The 18454-nt window shown below is 40.5% G+C and overlaps 1 protein-coding gene across 1 annotated transcript in view; it reads left to right on the forward strand.

The window, feature by feature from the left end:
* PKHD1 (PKHD1 ciliary IPT domain containing fibrocystin/polyductin) overlaps nt 1-17686 on the forward strand; it is a 69146-nt gene extending 51460 nt beyond the window's left edge. The window contains exons 16-22 of the mRNA XM_019613428.1: nt 7138-7251; nt 7722-7809; nt 10234-10388; nt 11308-11460; nt 11810-12688; nt 13786-13948; nt 16199-17686. Of these exons, the coding sequence (XP_019468973.1) occupies nt 7138-7251; nt 7722-7809; nt 10234-10388; nt 11308-11460; nt 11810-12688; nt 13786-13948; nt 16199-16385 (1739 nt within the window). The 3' untranslated portion in view covers nt 16386-17686. The remainder of the gene's footprint in view (nt 1-7137; nt 7252-7721; nt 7810-10233; nt 10389-11307; nt 11461-11809; nt 12689-13785; nt 13949-16198) is intronic.
* The last annotated feature ends 768 nt before the right edge of the window (nt 17687-18454 follow it).

An 18454-nucleotide genomic window follows, 5' to 3' on the forward strand; every position in this document is an offset into this window, starting at 1 on the left:
ACACTGTCTGAGCAGGATCTGAGGTTGGCATCACATGATCCAATTTCCTCCCTGTTGTGTAACATCTCCATGCCCTGTTTTTGGCATGGGAATCTTTGGCCTTGTAGTTGCTGCAAATCCAGTGGCCTGAGCCAAACCAACACTTTCAGGCAGTATGAGTATTTTGTTCACCTCAGCTGCTAGAGAATGATGATAGGCTCTGGAAACACAACTTACTTGTACTTTGGTACCCTTAAGAGCACTTGGCATCTTACTTTCAGGTAAAAATAAATTAAGTCAGGTGGTTAAAACATAATTGTAAGAAATTCAGTGACATTCGAAATATGTAACAAAGGAAAAATCAGTGAAAAAGTGGAGTTTTTGAAACATCAACCAGATCCAAATTGATTTTGCTAAAACAGTCATTTGTAGTGAAACTGGGATGGGAAGATACGGCAAAAGCTGGGAGATCTGGGACACCTTTGATCTTGGAGGGTCCGTCATCTGTTCTTCAACGTGTGGCATAATCCGTGGTCAGTGTCAATTAAGATCAATAGAATCACAGTGAGCTTTGAGATGATTCGTGCTCTGGAACAGATTGAAAATCCTCTATTAGAGCCTTCAGAAAAATAAGAAGTATTGTGCGGGTCTATCCGCAAAGTAGCTTCTTGGAGTGATCCTAGCCCCACAGCATTGTTGACTCAGGGTGATCTGATGATGATATCAGCAGCAACATTCAAGAAACACCATTTATTTTTACCTTTCTGAACTGGCATGCCTTTAAAAAAATAATTATAACAGAAGAGATGGAGATTTGGAGAGATTAAGTGATGTGCTGAATTCCCTTCAGTGCACAGTTTTAGATGAAGAAAAGTAATGCTGATCTCAATGTTCTTTTTATGTTCTGTCCTGGGATGGTTGCATTCATTTTAATCCAAGTCAGCAATATAGAACAGACAGCATACATAGAAACTGCTCTATTCCTGTGCTGAAAAAAGCTCTCAGCTCTTGATAAGGCTGTAGAAGATGTTGGAGAACCTTCTGTACACATCGATCTGTTGGTTTCATCCTGTTTTCTGCTACGCTCAGTCAGCTTATTTTTTCCTTTTGTAGTAGAGCCCAGTAAGTAATTACCCAGATAGCATTTCTCTTTTCAGTCTCAACATGTCACATTCTTCTTTTTTTGCACATCTCATGATGGCTACTTGTCAATCTTGTCACTCATTTGAGGCAAGAGGCCTCATCCCTGGAGGCATTCAAGGCCAGGCTGGATGTGGCTCTGGGCAGACTGGTCTGCTGGTTGGTGACCATGCACATAGCAGGGGGGTTGAAACCAGATAACCTTTGAAATCCTTTCCAACCCAGGCCATTATATGATTCTATGATATGTTAATGATGATTAATGCTCAACCTCATATGGACAACTGGGGCTCAAAGTGAGTCTTACCAAAGGACTTTCTTCTCCAGTTTCTCCATTACCTGAGTTGTGTGGGTGCCATATTCTTTAGTTGTGAGCTCAGAGTCCCATCTAACAGTTCCATTGCATCTCTGTGCAGCTACACAACTTCTGTTGAACATGGAATACTGTGCATGTACTGCAAGAAGTTTTTCAACCCAGATAACAGAAAAAGCGTTTTGAAAAGTTCATTGCACCATCTGCATCTCCTTTGTTTCATCTCTCAGCTTTCATCTCTTTGTTCCTTGTCCTTTCCAAGCCATTGGTTTCTTTCAACTGATAGTATCAATCTGGGGTAGAGATTTGGTTTGCATGCTTAAGGCACTTGTGTTTACTTGTTACATGTGGACATCAGCCTGTGAGCTGCTTCTGTGGGACTGCTCAGTATGGTTATCTAGGTTAAAATACAGCCTAAGCTGCGCTGCCTGATCTTTGTTATCTCACATGTTCAGGGAACAAGGATTCACCTACATGAAGAAACCACAACATAGTCCATTGAATCATGGGATCATTAGATTTGGAAGGGACCTTTAAAGGCCGTCTGGTCCCACTCCCTGCGCTGAACAGGGACACCCACAGCTCCATCAGTGCTCAGAGCCCATCCAGCCTGACCTTGGCTGTCTGCAGGGATGAGATATGAATATCTCTGGGAAAATAGTTCAGATGCCTAAATATAGGGACTTTGAGGCACTTAGGGCACACTCAGGAATCCCATCTGGCTCTGTTCTCATGTTGATCCATGTCTCCTATCTGCCATCCTCACATGCTGGATTTGAAGAGGTCTAGGGCTCTCAAATGACGTTAGGTATCCATATTTTGGCAGCTGAATCTCATCCTACATCTCACTTATTCATCTCTCACTTCTGGCTACTGGCTGCAGCCTCTTATCTTTTCTGTTTGTTTGGCAGCAGCAGCTATAAGAGGCAACAATATGATGCTTCCTTTGTACAGCTTCATTGCAGAGTGAAGCCTGGACATCTGAAGAAATGGCTTGTGAAGGATAACCAACGCTATGCACTGACCACAAATAAACATTCTGCAGGTCTTCTGGTGACAATACACCACTGTTACCAAAATAGCTCGTCAGGCAGAGTCCAAGAAGTTTCAGATTTGGGAATCACAGAGTTTCTATTGGAGATAGTCACAGCAAGATGCTTAGCAAAGTCTATTTACCAATAGAAGGGAGGAAGCCTTATCTCAGAGAATTCCTTACTCTTATATGCAACAGCTGTTGCAGAGTGTTATGTTGTAAATAAAAGAAAGGTTAGAAGACAGGAAACACTCAGTATTCTGAGAAATAATTGAATGGGATTTGCTGTGGAAAAATAGAGAAAAAAAGCATTAAAAATTGTCAAGAACATCTGGAATCGGAGTAAAATGCGAAAACAATGGAAAATTCTTTTGAAATGCAACAGAAAACTAAATCCAGAGCGAGTGAAAATCTGGGTAGAAAAAATATTCCCTTCTCTCTATTCTCTTTTTCTTTTTTTCTATTTTCCTATGACATATATGGTATTTTTTATATATTGTGCCAGTTTTTCCCAGAAGAGCATCAGTTTAGACCCTCTTTGTGAAAGTGCACACACCTACAGTGAGGCTGTGTGATGTGACAGCACCAGGGAGACTGGGAGGCACACTGTCACTGTGTGGTGGCTGTGAGGCAGCCCAGCTCTCTGGCATCGACATGGTTACTCCCATCTGCACTGAAGAAGGGGAAAAAATATTGCTTGGGAGCTCTGCCCAGGCTGATCTGGGCAAATTAGCAAACTTTGCATCCCAGCTGCAAGAAGATGTGTGTTTGAGAAGGTCCTGCCTACTTTGACAGGCTGAGGGAGCTGGGCTTGTTCAGCCTGAAGAAAAGAAGGCTGCGGGGTGACCTCATTGCAGCCTTGCAGTACCTAAAGGGAGCCTACAAACAGGGGAGTCAGCTCTTGGAAAGGGCAGATAACAGCAGGACAAGGGAAATGGTTTGAAGTTGAGGGAGGGGAGATTGAGGTTGGATGTCAGAGGGAAGTTCTTATGAGAGTGGTGAGGTGCTGGAACAGCTGCCCAGAGAGGCTGTGGATGCCCCGTCCATCCCTGGAGGTGTTCAAGGCCAGGTTGGATGGGGCCCTGGGCAGCCTGGGCTGCTATGAAATGTGGAGGTTGTTGGCCCTGCCTGTGAGAGGGGAGTTGGAGCTTCATGATCCTTGAGGTCCCTTCCAACCCTGGCAATTCTATGATTCTATGATTCAGCATCTGCTGGCATTATTCCCTCCTGAACTTTTCTGCGCTTCTCACCAAACAGTTCTGTTGGCTTCTGGTCGCAATTTCCCTTTTCTCACCTCTCTGCCAGCTGTGCTTTATCATCTCACCTTATGATCAACCAGGCTGTCATCAAACTGGCAAGGCAATAAGGAGTACGGAATGGGATCCATTTCTCTGCATCTGATGTGCAGGATGGGTAATTTGAGAGCTCGATGTGACTTTCTGTAAGGCTTACTCACCACAATAAAGCGATGCAAGGAACTTGAAGTTCTCACATCCAGAGTTCAAAGACAGCACTTAAACCCAGATCCTTCACATGTGTGTTGCAGAGATGACGATTCCCGTGTCTATAGCAACTTTTTTTTTTTACCAAAATGACTTATTACAAAAGCTGTGATTTCCTAAGACAGTTATTTCGAATGATCATGAAAGTTATCCTGCCCAGTGCCTTTTGTGCATTAACTGTTTTGGGTTTTCCTTTGAGTAAGCTGAGGGAGCTTTGCGAGACCTATTTTATCACATTTTGAACGTTCTTCACTTTCTCCCCTATATTCTTCTCTTCCAAATTATCGCTGTGTTAGCTTCTCTTTTTTCCCCCATGTGTGGCAACTTACTTGTGTACTTCTAGTCCCTTGATACACCTTTGGGGCACTGACAAATTACCATAGTGGTTGCAGGACCATACAGACCTGCTTGAGCTGAAAGTCCTATTTCAGTCAGTCAGCCTGGAAATCAACGTGTGCCATATTCTTGTCGTACCGATGTAGTTTGTTAATCAGAAAGTTTTGTGCTACCAAGTCACATGCCTTGGGGAAGCCAATTATATCATATCAAAGCTATTATCTTCATCAACTAAACCTGTAGTCTCACGAGAAGGTGATAACAAGATAGTTTCACAGGACCTATTTTCTATTAAGCCATGTTGATTGGCATTAATTATATCGTCCCCCTTTAACGATTTATTAATTGTGTTCAGGGTTGGACATTCCATTTTTATTTTTATTTTTTTTCCCCTAGAATCAGTGTCAAGTTGACAGGGCTGTAATTACCTGATGCTCTTACTTTTATCTTTCTTTGAAATATTGGCACAATCGTAGCTTTCTTCAAGTACTCTGAGACATTGTCAGCGATCCAAACTTACTGAGAAGTCCACCTTAGTAGTTCAGTGAGTTTGCAGGCCAAACTTTGGTATTCCTTGCATTCATGTTACTTACACTCGTTGACTTAAAACTGTTAATGGAAATAAGCAATGCTGGGGTTATTTTTGTTCTAAATATTTAGAAAACAAGTCAGTTTTTTTCTAGTCACAGACACCTCCTGCATTCTTTTATGTAGTGTGCTGTTAACAGCTTCCAGGCAACTAATCATTTCTATGAACATCATCTTCCCTTTTTGGGTTTCTTTTTGAAGGATTTAATACGGTGATGAGTAACCATGAATTTTTATTGTAGCTGCTTTGTTTCTCACTCTGATTTGAGAGAAAGAGATATTTTAACAAGGGCAGCATTCCATAAAATATTGCCATGCTTTTTTAGGAATTAAAAAAAAAATACACAAATTTTAGCTAAATGTAGATATATTTCTTTTTAAAGAGTCATAACTTCCAATTCAAGCCTTTAAAATTCACATTTCCAAATATTTCTCTATGATTGTTAAGCCTGGAAACTCACTTAAAAATTGTTTTAAAATCGAGCTGAGAGTTGAATATATTACAGAGCCATTTTTAATCGACTTAATTAGAAAAAATATTAAGCACTTCGTAACCAGCAGTAAAATAATAACCCTAGTGATAACACAAATAATAGTTCATAATTATAAAAACGCCCCAGTTGAAAGGGTTGTCATTATGATTAGGAAAAGGTAATTGTGAATACCTTCCTAACATCAGCATTAAGTTCCCTAAATATTTTCATTGAGTCTTTCTTGGGTCATCTTTGTAGCTGATAACTTCATCACTGGGGGCAGGGTTGACCTGAGGACCGGGGAAGGTATGTTCAGGGTGAGTATTTCAAATCGCATCTTGCTGGGAGGAAAACAATCACCCTGGGTGCAAAAATAGACACAAATGTCTGCGTGACTCTTTTGCAGCTCTAGCTGGATGTTTGTTTAACCTAGTGCATCGATGGTAAGAGTCCTTGTCTCGTGTTTTCCCTTCTGAAACTACTATTTGTCAATGGGAGATACGGGACTTTAAACAAGAAAGTCAAAGATAAGTTGCATGGATGATGGACACTTGTATGTTTGAATTCCCACTCTGTCCCCTGATCAGAAACAAGCTCACTAGGATGAGATGTGCTGGATGGAGACCGTGCAAGTCCTGTGCTGTTGGTCTTTTATCCTTCTAAAACTGCACAGTCACTTTAAATGCCCACAAATATCAGACAGTGCTGGGGAACAATGAATTTATTTATTGATTTCAGATAATTTAAAAACACCCTTTAAAAGGAATGTTTCTTTAGGATACGAAATCAGCTATCTTTTCCAAACTAGTAATTTTTAAATATTAAAAGAAGATGACAGGCCAGCTAAATTTGTACAGATATGTATACATTTTTTAGTTCTACATCTGCTGCAGTTTTCTGTTGCATAATTGATTTAATCTCTAATTTTAAAGGAATGCTGAACTCTTTTACTGGACTCCGCATACATTTCTCCAGGGCAAAAACTGTCCTACTTTTTCCTCCCTAGTATCTGTTTAATGTTGGGCCATTTTCTTCTGAAACTGTAAACTACCCTTGGTGAAATAAATGAAGTCACAGTTGGAATACAGTTTACTGTACAGACTTATCACAAGATAAGAGCAACATCACACACACCAAAACTTCTTGTTTTTTTTTTTTCCCCCTCCTCTAATAAAATCTTTCAGTTGGTTTGAAAGGCTGTTCTTAGCCATCCTGGCTGCAGAATGGGAACAGTTATCTCGGAATTGGTGAAATTTTAAATGAACAGAAAGGGAAAGATGAGTGGGGGAAAGAAATGTTCAGTGATCAGAGAGATGAATGAAAACCTCCTGTCTTCACACACTCATTGCTTGACCTTGGGCAAACCCGTCTGGGACTCTAAATTTAGATTCAGTTCTCCATTCCCTTTTAATTTAAGCACTTAACTGAAATGTCTGAGTTTGGAGCAGCCTCTCCAGGCTGCCTACAAAGTCAATAGAGAGGCTGCCACTTCCAAGGGGCAATTCAGGCCATATAGGATGTGTGTGAGTCACCCGATGGAGGAACTTTTCTTTCTCTCTTGACTCCAAGGAGAGCCTTGGGCATGCACTCTCCTAAGTTAAGCGATGTGGACAAAATGTTCCCACAGACACGACTGGCATTCCCCATGTTCAACTTAGCAGGGAGCAAGGTGCTTGGAAACCATTTCCATGAGACAAGGGAGAGCACCATTTCAGCATCACAAAACCATTGATACCTCTGTGGTGGGTCGTTGCTGTTTTCTCTTTTTTTCAGGTTCTTTTCAACATCCTCTAGAAAGGGATTCAAAGCTACTGATCCTTCTTCGGGCATCTGAAGGGATTTACTGTGATCATCTGGAGGAAATAAATGTCCACCCAGGGAGTATTGGTATGAGACATGAGTATAACTCTTTATAGCATACCAGTCTTAGGCAATTGCCAAGTCTGATATTGTTGAGACTATTACTGTGCCACACAGAAGAAACAAACATCTTACAAATGTACATCCTTACTTTGGAGGTAAAGCATTTACTGAGCATGGTGGTCGCGGGTTGACAGTCTGGTCTCTTCCAACCTTAATGATTCTATGATTCTGTTACATAGTATGTCATGAAAAAGTTGTCCAAGTGGGACATTAACCCAAACTCTAAAATGGAGGCCAGCAAACCCTTTCTTGGCTTTATGTGCAACAGTCGTTTTAAAAGTTAATTATTTATTTCTGCTTTACTCTCTGTTTCAAGTTATATGCTGTTCATACACTTCTCGTAAAATATAGGAAAATGCTTTAATATACAGCGAGGTTTCAATATATTTAGTTACTCAGTATTTACCTAACTTTTGCTTTCTATTTTTTTTCAGGGGTGTATGGGAAGATGCAAATGTATAGCTCTTATCCTGGGAAGTCTTGGACACATCTTGGAGCTAGTGTTGCCCCTGGCAATGAAAGGTGATCTTTTGCTCAAATATGGCTCCAAACGAAGTGAAAATTCCCTTTTCTATGGCTTATACTAAGATTTCTCTTTTCCTTTGTGATAGACACTGTTTAAACTATGTCTAGGTAGAAGAACAGTTATGTGTGGCTCCTTGCAAGAAAATTATACAATTTTTAGATTCAATTCTAAAGAGGAACAAAGCTAAGATTTTTTCTTCCCTCTGTCCTTCCTTCCTTGCTTTTCTTTGTTCTTCCATCCTTCTCTCTGTCTTTCCCTTCCTCCTTCTCTCCCTCTGTTTTTCCTTTCTTTTTGGTTGAAATCCTTAATGGCTGATATCTTGGTGATTAGGATGTTCATTTTGACTTGAGACTTACATATGTATTTCACCTCTGAATTAAACAAAACTGAGTAAGTATTGTCTGCAAGTAAGCATCATTTATGTGAATCATAATTTCTCCTATCTGAGAAATCTTTTTTGTATAAGTAGTGAATTAGATCAGAGAATATAAGGTTGCTTGTAAAACCCAAGGAGTAAGGTATTTGAGATATGGCCCTTTCAGGGTATGTATTTTTCACTTTTCTGGTATAGTTTTGATTTCCATCTTCTCTCTCCCATTGCTGCACCTCCATAACTTATTATAGCTGGTGCAGCAGACATAACTACATGGGCCTATTTCAGTAGGAAGCCTTTGTCGAAACCACATCTTAAGGCAGATTAAGTGGAGCTACCACAGCTGCTTGTTAGATGAAGATGTCTGCTGCCTGAAGTTCAAGCTTTTGACCTAAGCCAGGGAATGTGTTTGCATAAGGATCTCCCCTATAAATGCCTTGACCACTCACTGTTAGCTATGTAGCATGGCCAAGCACCTATCTCTCTGGAGTTCTTATTCCTGACTTTCTTACATGAAATTTTCATCACCTTTTTCAGTAAGTCTTCCAAATGCTTAACTTTAACCATATAGGCAAAGGAAAATATCTAACAGTTAGACCTCATAAAAACTCACTGGAAGAGATCCCATCTAGGTAATGGTGAAATATCAGCATTTAGGAAGGAATTATTTGTAAACTCATTGTGAAGATTGACGGTGGAGGCACACAAACCTCAAGAATAGAATATGTTTGTTCCTAGCTCTCACAGACTTGAATTGGATTGTATGACTGGGACTGGACTTAAGATTCACAGAAACTGTCAAAAATCTCAAATGTATGCCACAATTCTTGTTACTCTGTTTTGTTTTGCTACCTCCTTGCCAGTGCAATTATCCTTGAACAGTATGTGGCTCTCCATTGCACCAGCATTTCCTGCCATTTCAGAAGCTGTCCTCCACAAATGACAGGTGCTGAGAGTTGAATATACTCAACTTGAGCTCGTTCATCTTTGAAATAGGCCCTGAGAATGGACAGTAAAAACTTTGCCACATGCCTTGCTAGGACTTTCATTTCTCTATACTTCTATCACATTTGACTGCAGGATGAGATATTCTCTAAATTCTTTCCATGGGCTGTTAAATCAGCAAGTAGCTGAGCATAGCTTATCGCCCGGCCAGCATTAATTACCCTGTAGTAGCACCCATAGGTATTTATCAAATATATTTAATTACAGATTGTTATCAATTCTGATTTCACTAAATGCTTTTATTTTCTCTATTAAAAAACAGGAGGTTCGTATATAATTTTGAATGCAATGGGAGGTCTTCAATTCAAGATTAAAAGAAAATGTAGGTGTTTGTGTGAAATGTTTGAAAAGCTATCTAAATTCCTATCTGAATCAGTGTAGTTCAGAAACACAGAATGACAGAATCACCAAGGTTGGAAAAGACCTTCAAGGTCATCCAGTCCAACCATCCAACCATCTACATACTGGTGTCCATAGGGCTATTCAAATGCCAAGGGCTGGATTCAGATACCTAAACATAGTTTCTGGACCTATCTGAGGCACATTTATAGTCACTAGTGATTCCTTTGAGACTCTTCCATGGCTTCCATCTTTGTTTTCAGTAATACTCCATGAGCAAGCCATATCATGACTGTAATCCTATTTATTAGATATCTTGGGACATCTCAAATAGCAGTAGGTATTCTTGCTTAGGCAGTGAGATGCTTCTCTATGTTTCCAACACAGGGAGTACAGAGAGAGCTGGATTGGCTTTCATTTGTTACTGACTGTACTGATTAAGTCTTAAGCAACAATGATCTGACACATCCTTGATAAGAAACATAGTTGTGCCCTACAACTGTACATTGAAACTGGATACCTTGGTTATCAGTAGCAGGAATCAGGCAGTTCAGGATTAATTTAATCCCTCTATTTCACGACATTCGTTTTTGGATGCAGAAGGATTTTTTTTAGTGCATACCCTGCAGATTCTTGCCATTTTCTTTAGGAAATCTTTGAGCATAACTCACAATGATATTGGTTTCATATCTTGACATTACAGGATTTTGTTGGAGGATGAAGTGGACTGGAGGCCTGAGGGAGATATTGTGATCAGCTCTTCCTCCTATGAAGCCCACCAAGCTGAACTAGTTACACTTAAAGAAGTCAGTGGTCATAGTATAACACTCCATGAACGCCTTCTCCATAGGCATATTGGTAGGAAACATATCTTTCTCTTTCAAAGTTTCCTTCTGAAGCATAGACCTTCTGTTTCAGGTCTCAGCAACATCAATTCTACTTTACTGATGTATCTTTCTCTGCCTTTTTCAGCTGCTTTGATAGTGTAAAATTGATGGTCCAAACTGTACTGAGTAGCTCATTCTAGAAGGAATATCTGCAAAGAGTCAAAAAGGGAACTGATGGAAGAATTAAGAGCTACGTAATTACTGGGATTCACTTAAAGAAAAGTAGATATCTCCATGAGCAGTGTCTCAAAGCAGATAAATACATACTGCTCACTTAAAGCAGGTGTATAAAATAGATAATGAATTGCACTTAAGAATTGCTTGTTTCTCTACACTGTACATAAAACCAGGCTGGATAACTGAGTCAAGTCTGGAGATGCCAAGAGTCACCAGAGATGAATTCCAGGCTAGATACCTACGTTGGCTCTCTCAGAATTCTCATTAAACACCACTTTTTTTTTTAGAAGATACCTGCAACCAGATCTCTGTAGGTAATTGCTATTTAATGCTGTCGTTGGTCTAATTCTAATAGCAATTCACGCTGTATTTCTGTACTGAAGAACATCTCTTGCGTGTAGAGCTTAAAAAAATCAGTGTGAATCTGCTCATTGATTTGGCATCTCTGTACCGCAGGGAAAAGATTTAGCACCTTTTTCTAAAAACAAAGTATGTTGGTAAAATATATATGCATGGTGAATATTTGATGGGCAGGTGGCCTTTCAGTTTTAGTGTTGATGTGTGTAGATTGTGCTGGAGGAAAAACCCACCTGAATGTCAGTGCAGATTCTACAGAGATGCTGTGCACAATCCGCTAGGCTGGATGTCCCCTGAAGCACTGGTATATAGGTATGATAGACACTTAGCACATTTTGTCTCCTGAAACTCCCCAGGGCATCCCCATGACATAGAAGATGGCAGGCGCATCCCTTTGTCTGCAGAAGTTGGACTCCTAACACGGAATATACAGATCAAGTCTGATGTGCCTTGCACTGGGAAGATACTGGTGGGACATTTTACGGATTCCAGTGGGAGAGAGTTTGAAGGTAGTAGAGATTCACCTACTCTCATTGACCAGGCCAATTTTGCCCAAGAAAGAACTGTATAGCACAAGATATATCCATTTGCATGTGCTTTGCAATTCTAAGCAAACTGTGACTGTGAGATATGTATGAAATATGAGCACAAATATTTCATAATAATCTTGGAATATATTTAGATGGTGTGGTTCTGTCGTTGGTTGTTTTTACTGTAAGTGTTTAACTGTTTTTGAACAAATACTCTTTATTGGCAATACAATGGCAAAGGTTGCCTACTGTTATATGCCTGAGTGATGTTTGAATGGCCTCAGGTAGTTCTGGAAGCTTCTGTTTCATTGCAGTTATCTCATTACAGGTGTCCTTCAACTCTTAAATACTGAATTTTTGAACTTTGGGCCTCCTCAACTTTCTGCTATTGAATTCAGGAATGTAACTCAGCAGTCCTCAGTGGTGTCATCCACCATTCATGGTAGCTGTGGAGTTGGCATTAAAGCAGTCATGAGCAATGGGATCTGGTTGCATGATAATATAGTGTTCAACACCGTCGGACCTGGCATCGATTTGGAAGGGAAAAACCATTCTCTCATCAGGAACCTTGTTATTCTAAGCAGACAGCCAGAGAGTTTATTAAACTGGGTTGCTGGCATCAAGGTGAACCTTGTCATTGGTGTCTCCCTCTATGGCAATGTTGTGGCAGGATCTGAGAGGATTGGATTTCATATTAAAGGCCAAGAGTGTTTGCTGGATGTTGATTATTGCAGTGAAAATGTGGCCCATTCAAATCTCCACGGTATTCATCTGTACAGGGGAGACGGATTTCAGACCTGCACTAGAATAACAGGTTTTCTATCTTACAAGAATTATGACTATGGTATGATGTTCCACCTGGGAAGCAGCGTCATTATAGACAATGTGGTGCTGGTGGACAACACTGTGGGTCTCCTGCCAGTAATACACTGTCTGTATGCCAAGCAATGCTACACGGGGAAAAGACACATTGAACTTAGAAACTCTACCATTGTTGCAACAAGCTCAACTTTTGACTGCATCAGAGACAGGATCAAGCCTCAAGCAGCTGACCTGACTTCCAGGGATCGACCACCACACTACCTTCAAAGAGGCCGTGCTGGGATTTTATGGCCTAAATTTACCACTGTGACCAGCCAGAGGCCAGATAACCCATGGCACAAAATTGTCCTTTGTCCAAAAGTGCTAGGACTCATGAAGCTGAAAGGTTGGTCTTCTACTTCTATTGACGAGACTACTCTGTCCCTGTCTTGACTAATTATAGTTTTCCAAGGCTGAAACTTTGGCCTTCCATACCTACAAATGGTCATGGTAGGGAAATCCTTCTGAATGTGTCTTCAGGTTGATACAGTTAAAAACATATCACTTGGTAATTTTCACTTCCTGTATCAGCTATATGCAATTATTTGCTAATTTATGTATTTTACTTCAAACACACTTCTCCTTCTATGCTATTTATTTCCACCTGATGCATGTCTATGATCTGCAGTCATCTCTAACTAAATAGAGGTGTCAAGTTTGAGGAGTAGCGAATCTTGTCTAGGAATTGCAATAGAACATCATGACTATAGCTGCACAGAAACATGGCTTGGCTTTTATTGTCATAAAGAATTATAATTTTTAAAGAGTGCAAAAGTAGGATATCTATCACTTGTCTTTGGCTCTAGTTAAATTTCTTGCTTCCAGAATAATATTTGTGTAATAAAACCTGGATGGCTGGATGCCATCATGGGATCTAAATACCTCACAGTTTTCATGTGTTTATTCCTCACTGCTACCTACTTTTGCAAAAAAAATGCATTATGCTCTTTTTACTGAAGAGCATGGGAGGGAGAGAATGGCAAATAGACTTCCCAGGGTCTCAGAGAAAATGTGTGGCATAGAATGGATTTTGTAGCTACACAGTATTTCAGTTCCAGAGCCAATCATGTGTCACCAGACACCAACCATTTTATATTAACATTTGGTAAGTGGAGAAACCATCCATGGCAGCTTGTCTATAAGCTGCTTCTGATTCCAATACAATCAATTAATCATTCTTCCCCATGTTTCTTTTTCACTTAATCTTTGGTTTCATTTCCCATGAGCATGACCTTGGTTTATGTTAACCTCAGGTATAACTGCAGCTATGGGATATTCTAAAGCCAACTGAAGGTCTATGATAATGCAAGTAGTCTGATTTAAAAAATAATTTTCACTACAATTTCACATAGAACAGTTCATAGAGCAAAGCTCTTTTCTCCGTAGTTCTTGCACTTTCTGACTACTTTTTCTTGCTTGGTCTTTTTCTTTAATCCCTGGCAGATGTCACATTTACTGGTTTTACAAAGAGCTGCCACAGTGAAGACAGGGATGTCTGCATCATGTCAGATACTGACCATTTAGGCATCATGCCTCTTATCACGGCAGAGAGATCGAGGATGTTACATGTCAATGAAAAGGATAAGTTCTACTTTCATGCAGCAAGGTAACATGCTTCATTTCCAGGCATCTTCTCTTGTTTCTGAAAAAAATAAAAAAAATAAAAAATAAAATCACCTACAGTTCTAAGGCTACCCTCACCTCTGTATCAGCTGTCTTTTCTGTGTTATCTTGATAAGAATTTAAGCAGTTGATTTGGACTGGAATTTTAGGTGCAGAGCAGTCTCATCCTTTGTCCGTCTCTGCTCCTTTACTGTTCCTGTCTGGCAAAAACTCAAATCTCCCCCGAAAAAGAAAGAAAAAACCTCAACAAAACAACAGTTTAGGGCAATATTTGAAGATCTGAGGTTCAGTTTGTATCAAGGTGCATCTCCAGACCAGTCCTCTTGGATTTCTTCTGTTACTGACATTTGTATAGCAAAACAAGGTTCATAAATCCTGTTTCTTAAAGCTCTGTCCTGAACATCTCTGAATTCTCAGAGCCTCAGGCTTCAGCAAATGTCAGGACCTTCAGCAAAAATCCCTGAGATAGGGGATGTCCTTTTGGCTGGGGAAGCAGAGCTTGATTTTTGCCTGCGAGATCACATCAGAAATGTTGATCAGTACCAGGCAGGCTGTGAGATGTCAAATGATTGCCAGAACTGCTTCTGCCCAGGGAGAATATCAGCTGTGTGTGGAGAAACACGGAGCAGAGAGGGAGAGAGCTTCATCTGTAACCTTAAGTCACTGATGGTTGCAGCAATTCAAACATACCATGTCCAATGGAAGCCACATGCCAAATTATTTATTACAACCGGTGAACACAATATAGAGGCTATGTCAGGAAAGCCTTGAAGTAGCAAAAATAATCCAGCACGGATTCCACTTGCCAGTCAAAAATAATTGGAGGTGTCCCACACTGCTATGTTTAGAGCCCCTCCAGCCTTCTGCCAGAATTTTTATTCTATTCTATATTTTTGCTTTGTGCTTTGGGCGTTAGTTTGCGTGTAGATTTCTGAGACCTGTCCAGCCTGTCAGCTCCCATTATGTTTCACTCTTGTATCCATCCCACAATATTATGCTACTAGTGAGCTGCTGAATACGCAGTCCACTGCAAGAGCTGGTGATTTTCTAACATGATGAATGCATGTGGATTACAGAATGTTTTCTTAGTGGCATGGTAAACCTCTGAGGGAGATTACATCTCTCAGTGCTCCTCATGCATTATCTGCATGCATTTATTTGATCTACCTTTGCAGCTGCTGAGCTTGATCCAGGCTGTGTCTGCATTGTTCAGCTTCAGCATCCTGAAGGGATATCTTGATGGATATCTCCTGTCAAAGGGAAGGTGAGCATTGCCTTAGAGCAAGAGAGGAAATAGAAACATCAGGGAATATGGCAAAAGCATGGAGCACTTTGCTTGTCCCTCCCATAGACCCAGCCAGCTGAAATGCTGGATCTTCTGAGAGATGCTGAAGAATTGAACTAGCTGTCAGGATCAGAAGAGCTATCTTTGTTCTCCACTTCTTTCAAGTCGTGTGGATTGAAGGGGCTGGCCCATGTGATTGTTTTTTCTTTCTATGGATCATTATGTGTACCTGTTGGCTGCACTCATAATGTCAATAAGTGTGTGTTTTTCCAACTCAAGAAATTCTCTTTGTTCTCCAAGACTTAAAAAACACCCATATGACAATCTGAAGATATTTCCACGGACTTTGCTGGAGTACAACTACTTGTGTATCATTACAGTTTTTGTAAGAGGTGCAATATGGCCAATTGTCTAGCTCCTTTAGACTGTGTTAAACAGTAGTCAAAACACATTTAAAAACATTTGAGATCCTCAATATGTGGTTCAGCTCACTAAACTTTAGGGTGCCAAATATTAGGCATACAATCTAAATATATACACTCAACTTACTATGTATTCATTAGAGACCCTTGTCTAGAAGATGATTCAATCTAACTTAGATACATATCTCAGGTGAGGTGAGTTCCTCTCCAAAAAAACTGTTCTTCCTCTGTCTTTAATAATATGCAAAGAAATTTATGTTTTTTGTTTGTTTGTTTGTTTGTTTAATCTAAACTTACAATTTCCTCCTGAGAATGTACGGATGGTACAATGTTAATAAAACTGCGATTTTCTGAGATACGTTATTTTTCATTTTATTTCTTTTCCAGGGAATACAAGTTCACCTAATAAATAACAAAACATTATATGTATATATAGGTGCAGGTGTGTTTGTTGCCAGTATAAATAAATTGCAGACATCAGTTCTTACTCTCTGCCTCATAATAACCCACCTCTTCTGCCTGCCAGTGTACAGACCTCTGAAGACACCACATTCCCTGAAAAGAGCTGTGAAGGCTCAAGAAAGGTCCTTATCAAGGATTTGGATGGCAATCTCCTGGACCTAGAACCACCTGTTTCTGTTATCCCAAAGTCAGAATTTGAATGGACACGGTTCTACCTGCAATCTGGTAAGTGCCTGTGCTGTCTGGAGTAGCTGCAAAGTCATGCGTGCATTTGAACCTGTGAAACGTGTGTGTCCCCCAGGCTTCACTGAGACCTACAACTGAGGTCTGTGTGCTCGTGGTCCCAGAATGCGTGATGCATTTTTGGGATGGAAATAGTGAATGACATTGGGTGAGTCTGGGAGATCTCATCGTGCAGTTCTGTGCCCGTCTGTGCTTCTCTGCCTTCTTGCAGAATCCTACCACCTGGTCATGTTTATCCTCTGTAAAGTTTAATTTAAATTAAATGAAAGAACATACCTGCCCTTTGCAAAGTCCTCTGAATGTGTTGAGTAAGACTTGCAGTATAACTGCCATGGGAGTGCAAAATAATGACAATAATTGGCACAGCAAGGATTTCCATCCATGCCCCACTGAGGAGATAATCAAGCTGATAACCCAGTCCGGAAGTTTTAAGACTCTCTCTTATTTAAAATGGCCCATTCTGCTCTGTAACCACTCTCTGAAAGTTCACACAGCAAGGCTCCCTTCTCATCCTGATTAAAACTCTGCTTTGTGATTCCAAATAAACTCTTTAATTACAATTAGTATTTCCTGCGCCTGCTGCTGACGGCGGCCATTTTGCTGAGCAGGCGCATCATTTGTGACTCCGGCGGTATGGGAGCCTGATGGAAGGGACTGTAATTAATCCCTTTTCCCATCCTACTCTAAAACTGATTAAATACGAGAAGAACTTTAAACAAAATGTCTAATGTGTACCCAGGAAAGGCTTTTCCTCTAAGGATCCCACTCTAACTGGCTGCTTAGGGGGCTGATTAATATGTTGTCTAGATACAAACACACCAATTTTTCTTTACCTTTTCTCCCTGATTACTATTCACACACAAGCATTAATATCCTAACAGCATTAGCACTTAACATCTGCATATTAAAGCACGCACACTTTTGCATATGGTACCTATACTTTATTTAGCTTTGCGCAGTTTTCAGTATACCCTGACACACGGTCGTACAAATCCCAGGAATCCCCAGCATCTCAACTGCACTGACAGTGCAACCTGCACTCCACAGGGTTTATCTTCTTGTGTAATGGAGGCGACAGCATATGGTAAATGCTCCCTGCCTCCAAGGCTATAACAAAATTGCTATGTTTTCTTCTTGCTGCCCAAATACGAATGGGGATATTTTTCCCTCTTTTCTTTTGTGTTTAATTCCTCTGTATTTCTCATTCTGATCTGAGGTTTCTTTTATCTTGAGGCTGACATTTGAAAGGCACAGTTTGTTGCTGAGGTGAATTCATGGTCCCTTCCCTTTCCCTTTCTCCTTCTCCTCTGCTCTCAGGTAACAGGGATAGGATGAGAGGTGATGGCCTCAAGATGTGCCAGGGGAGGCTGAGGTTGGATATTAACAAGAGTTTCTTCTCAGAAGGAGTGGTTATACTCTGGCACAGGCTGCCCAGGGAGGTGATGGAGTCACCATATTTGGAATGTTGAAGAACCATGGGGATGTGGCACTGAGGGATGTGGTCAGTGAGCATGGTGGGGGTGTGCTGGGGTTGAACTTGGGGATCTTTGAGGTCTTTTCAACCTTAGCAATTCCACGATTCTGTGAATTCTGACTACCTCCAGCACCTTGATCAGATAAACTGGTACCATTCAACAGTTACCTGCTAGCCTTGCTGAGCATAAAAAGAAAAGTTAGTCCTCTCAAGTAGCTATATGATGTTCTTTCTATTTCCATAGTTCAGAGACACACATGTATTTGTCTCAACATCTCTGACTTTCCACATCCTTTGAATTACATCCTCTCAGTGTTCCTGAATCCATATGATGTCTTCAGCTGAAGACAAAACTGATACAGGATATATATATCATTTATATATATGTGTGTACGTGCATACAATAGATTGAAGAAGGTCCACCTTACTTCCCAAATCCTGCCCACAGCAGATGGGCAGCAGGGAGCTCTGTAATGTATATTTAATTGTGTACCCACTTTTGTCTTATCAGGTGTCTCATCTTTGGCTTGCTCTGTTAGTGTTTTGGGTCATAGAGCAGGCCTGTTTATTGTGAATCTTCATAGAAACAGTTGTTCACATAAA

Source organism: Meleagris gallopavo, chromosome 2 (assembly GCF_000146605.3).
Source record: "Meleagris gallopavo isolate NT-WF06-2002-E0010 breed Aviagen turkey brand Nicholas breeding stock chromosome 2, Turkey_5.1, whole genome shotgun sequence".
Taxonomy (NCBI): domain Eukaryota; kingdom Metazoa; phylum Chordata; class Aves; order Galliformes; family Phasianidae; genus Meleagris; species Meleagris gallopavo.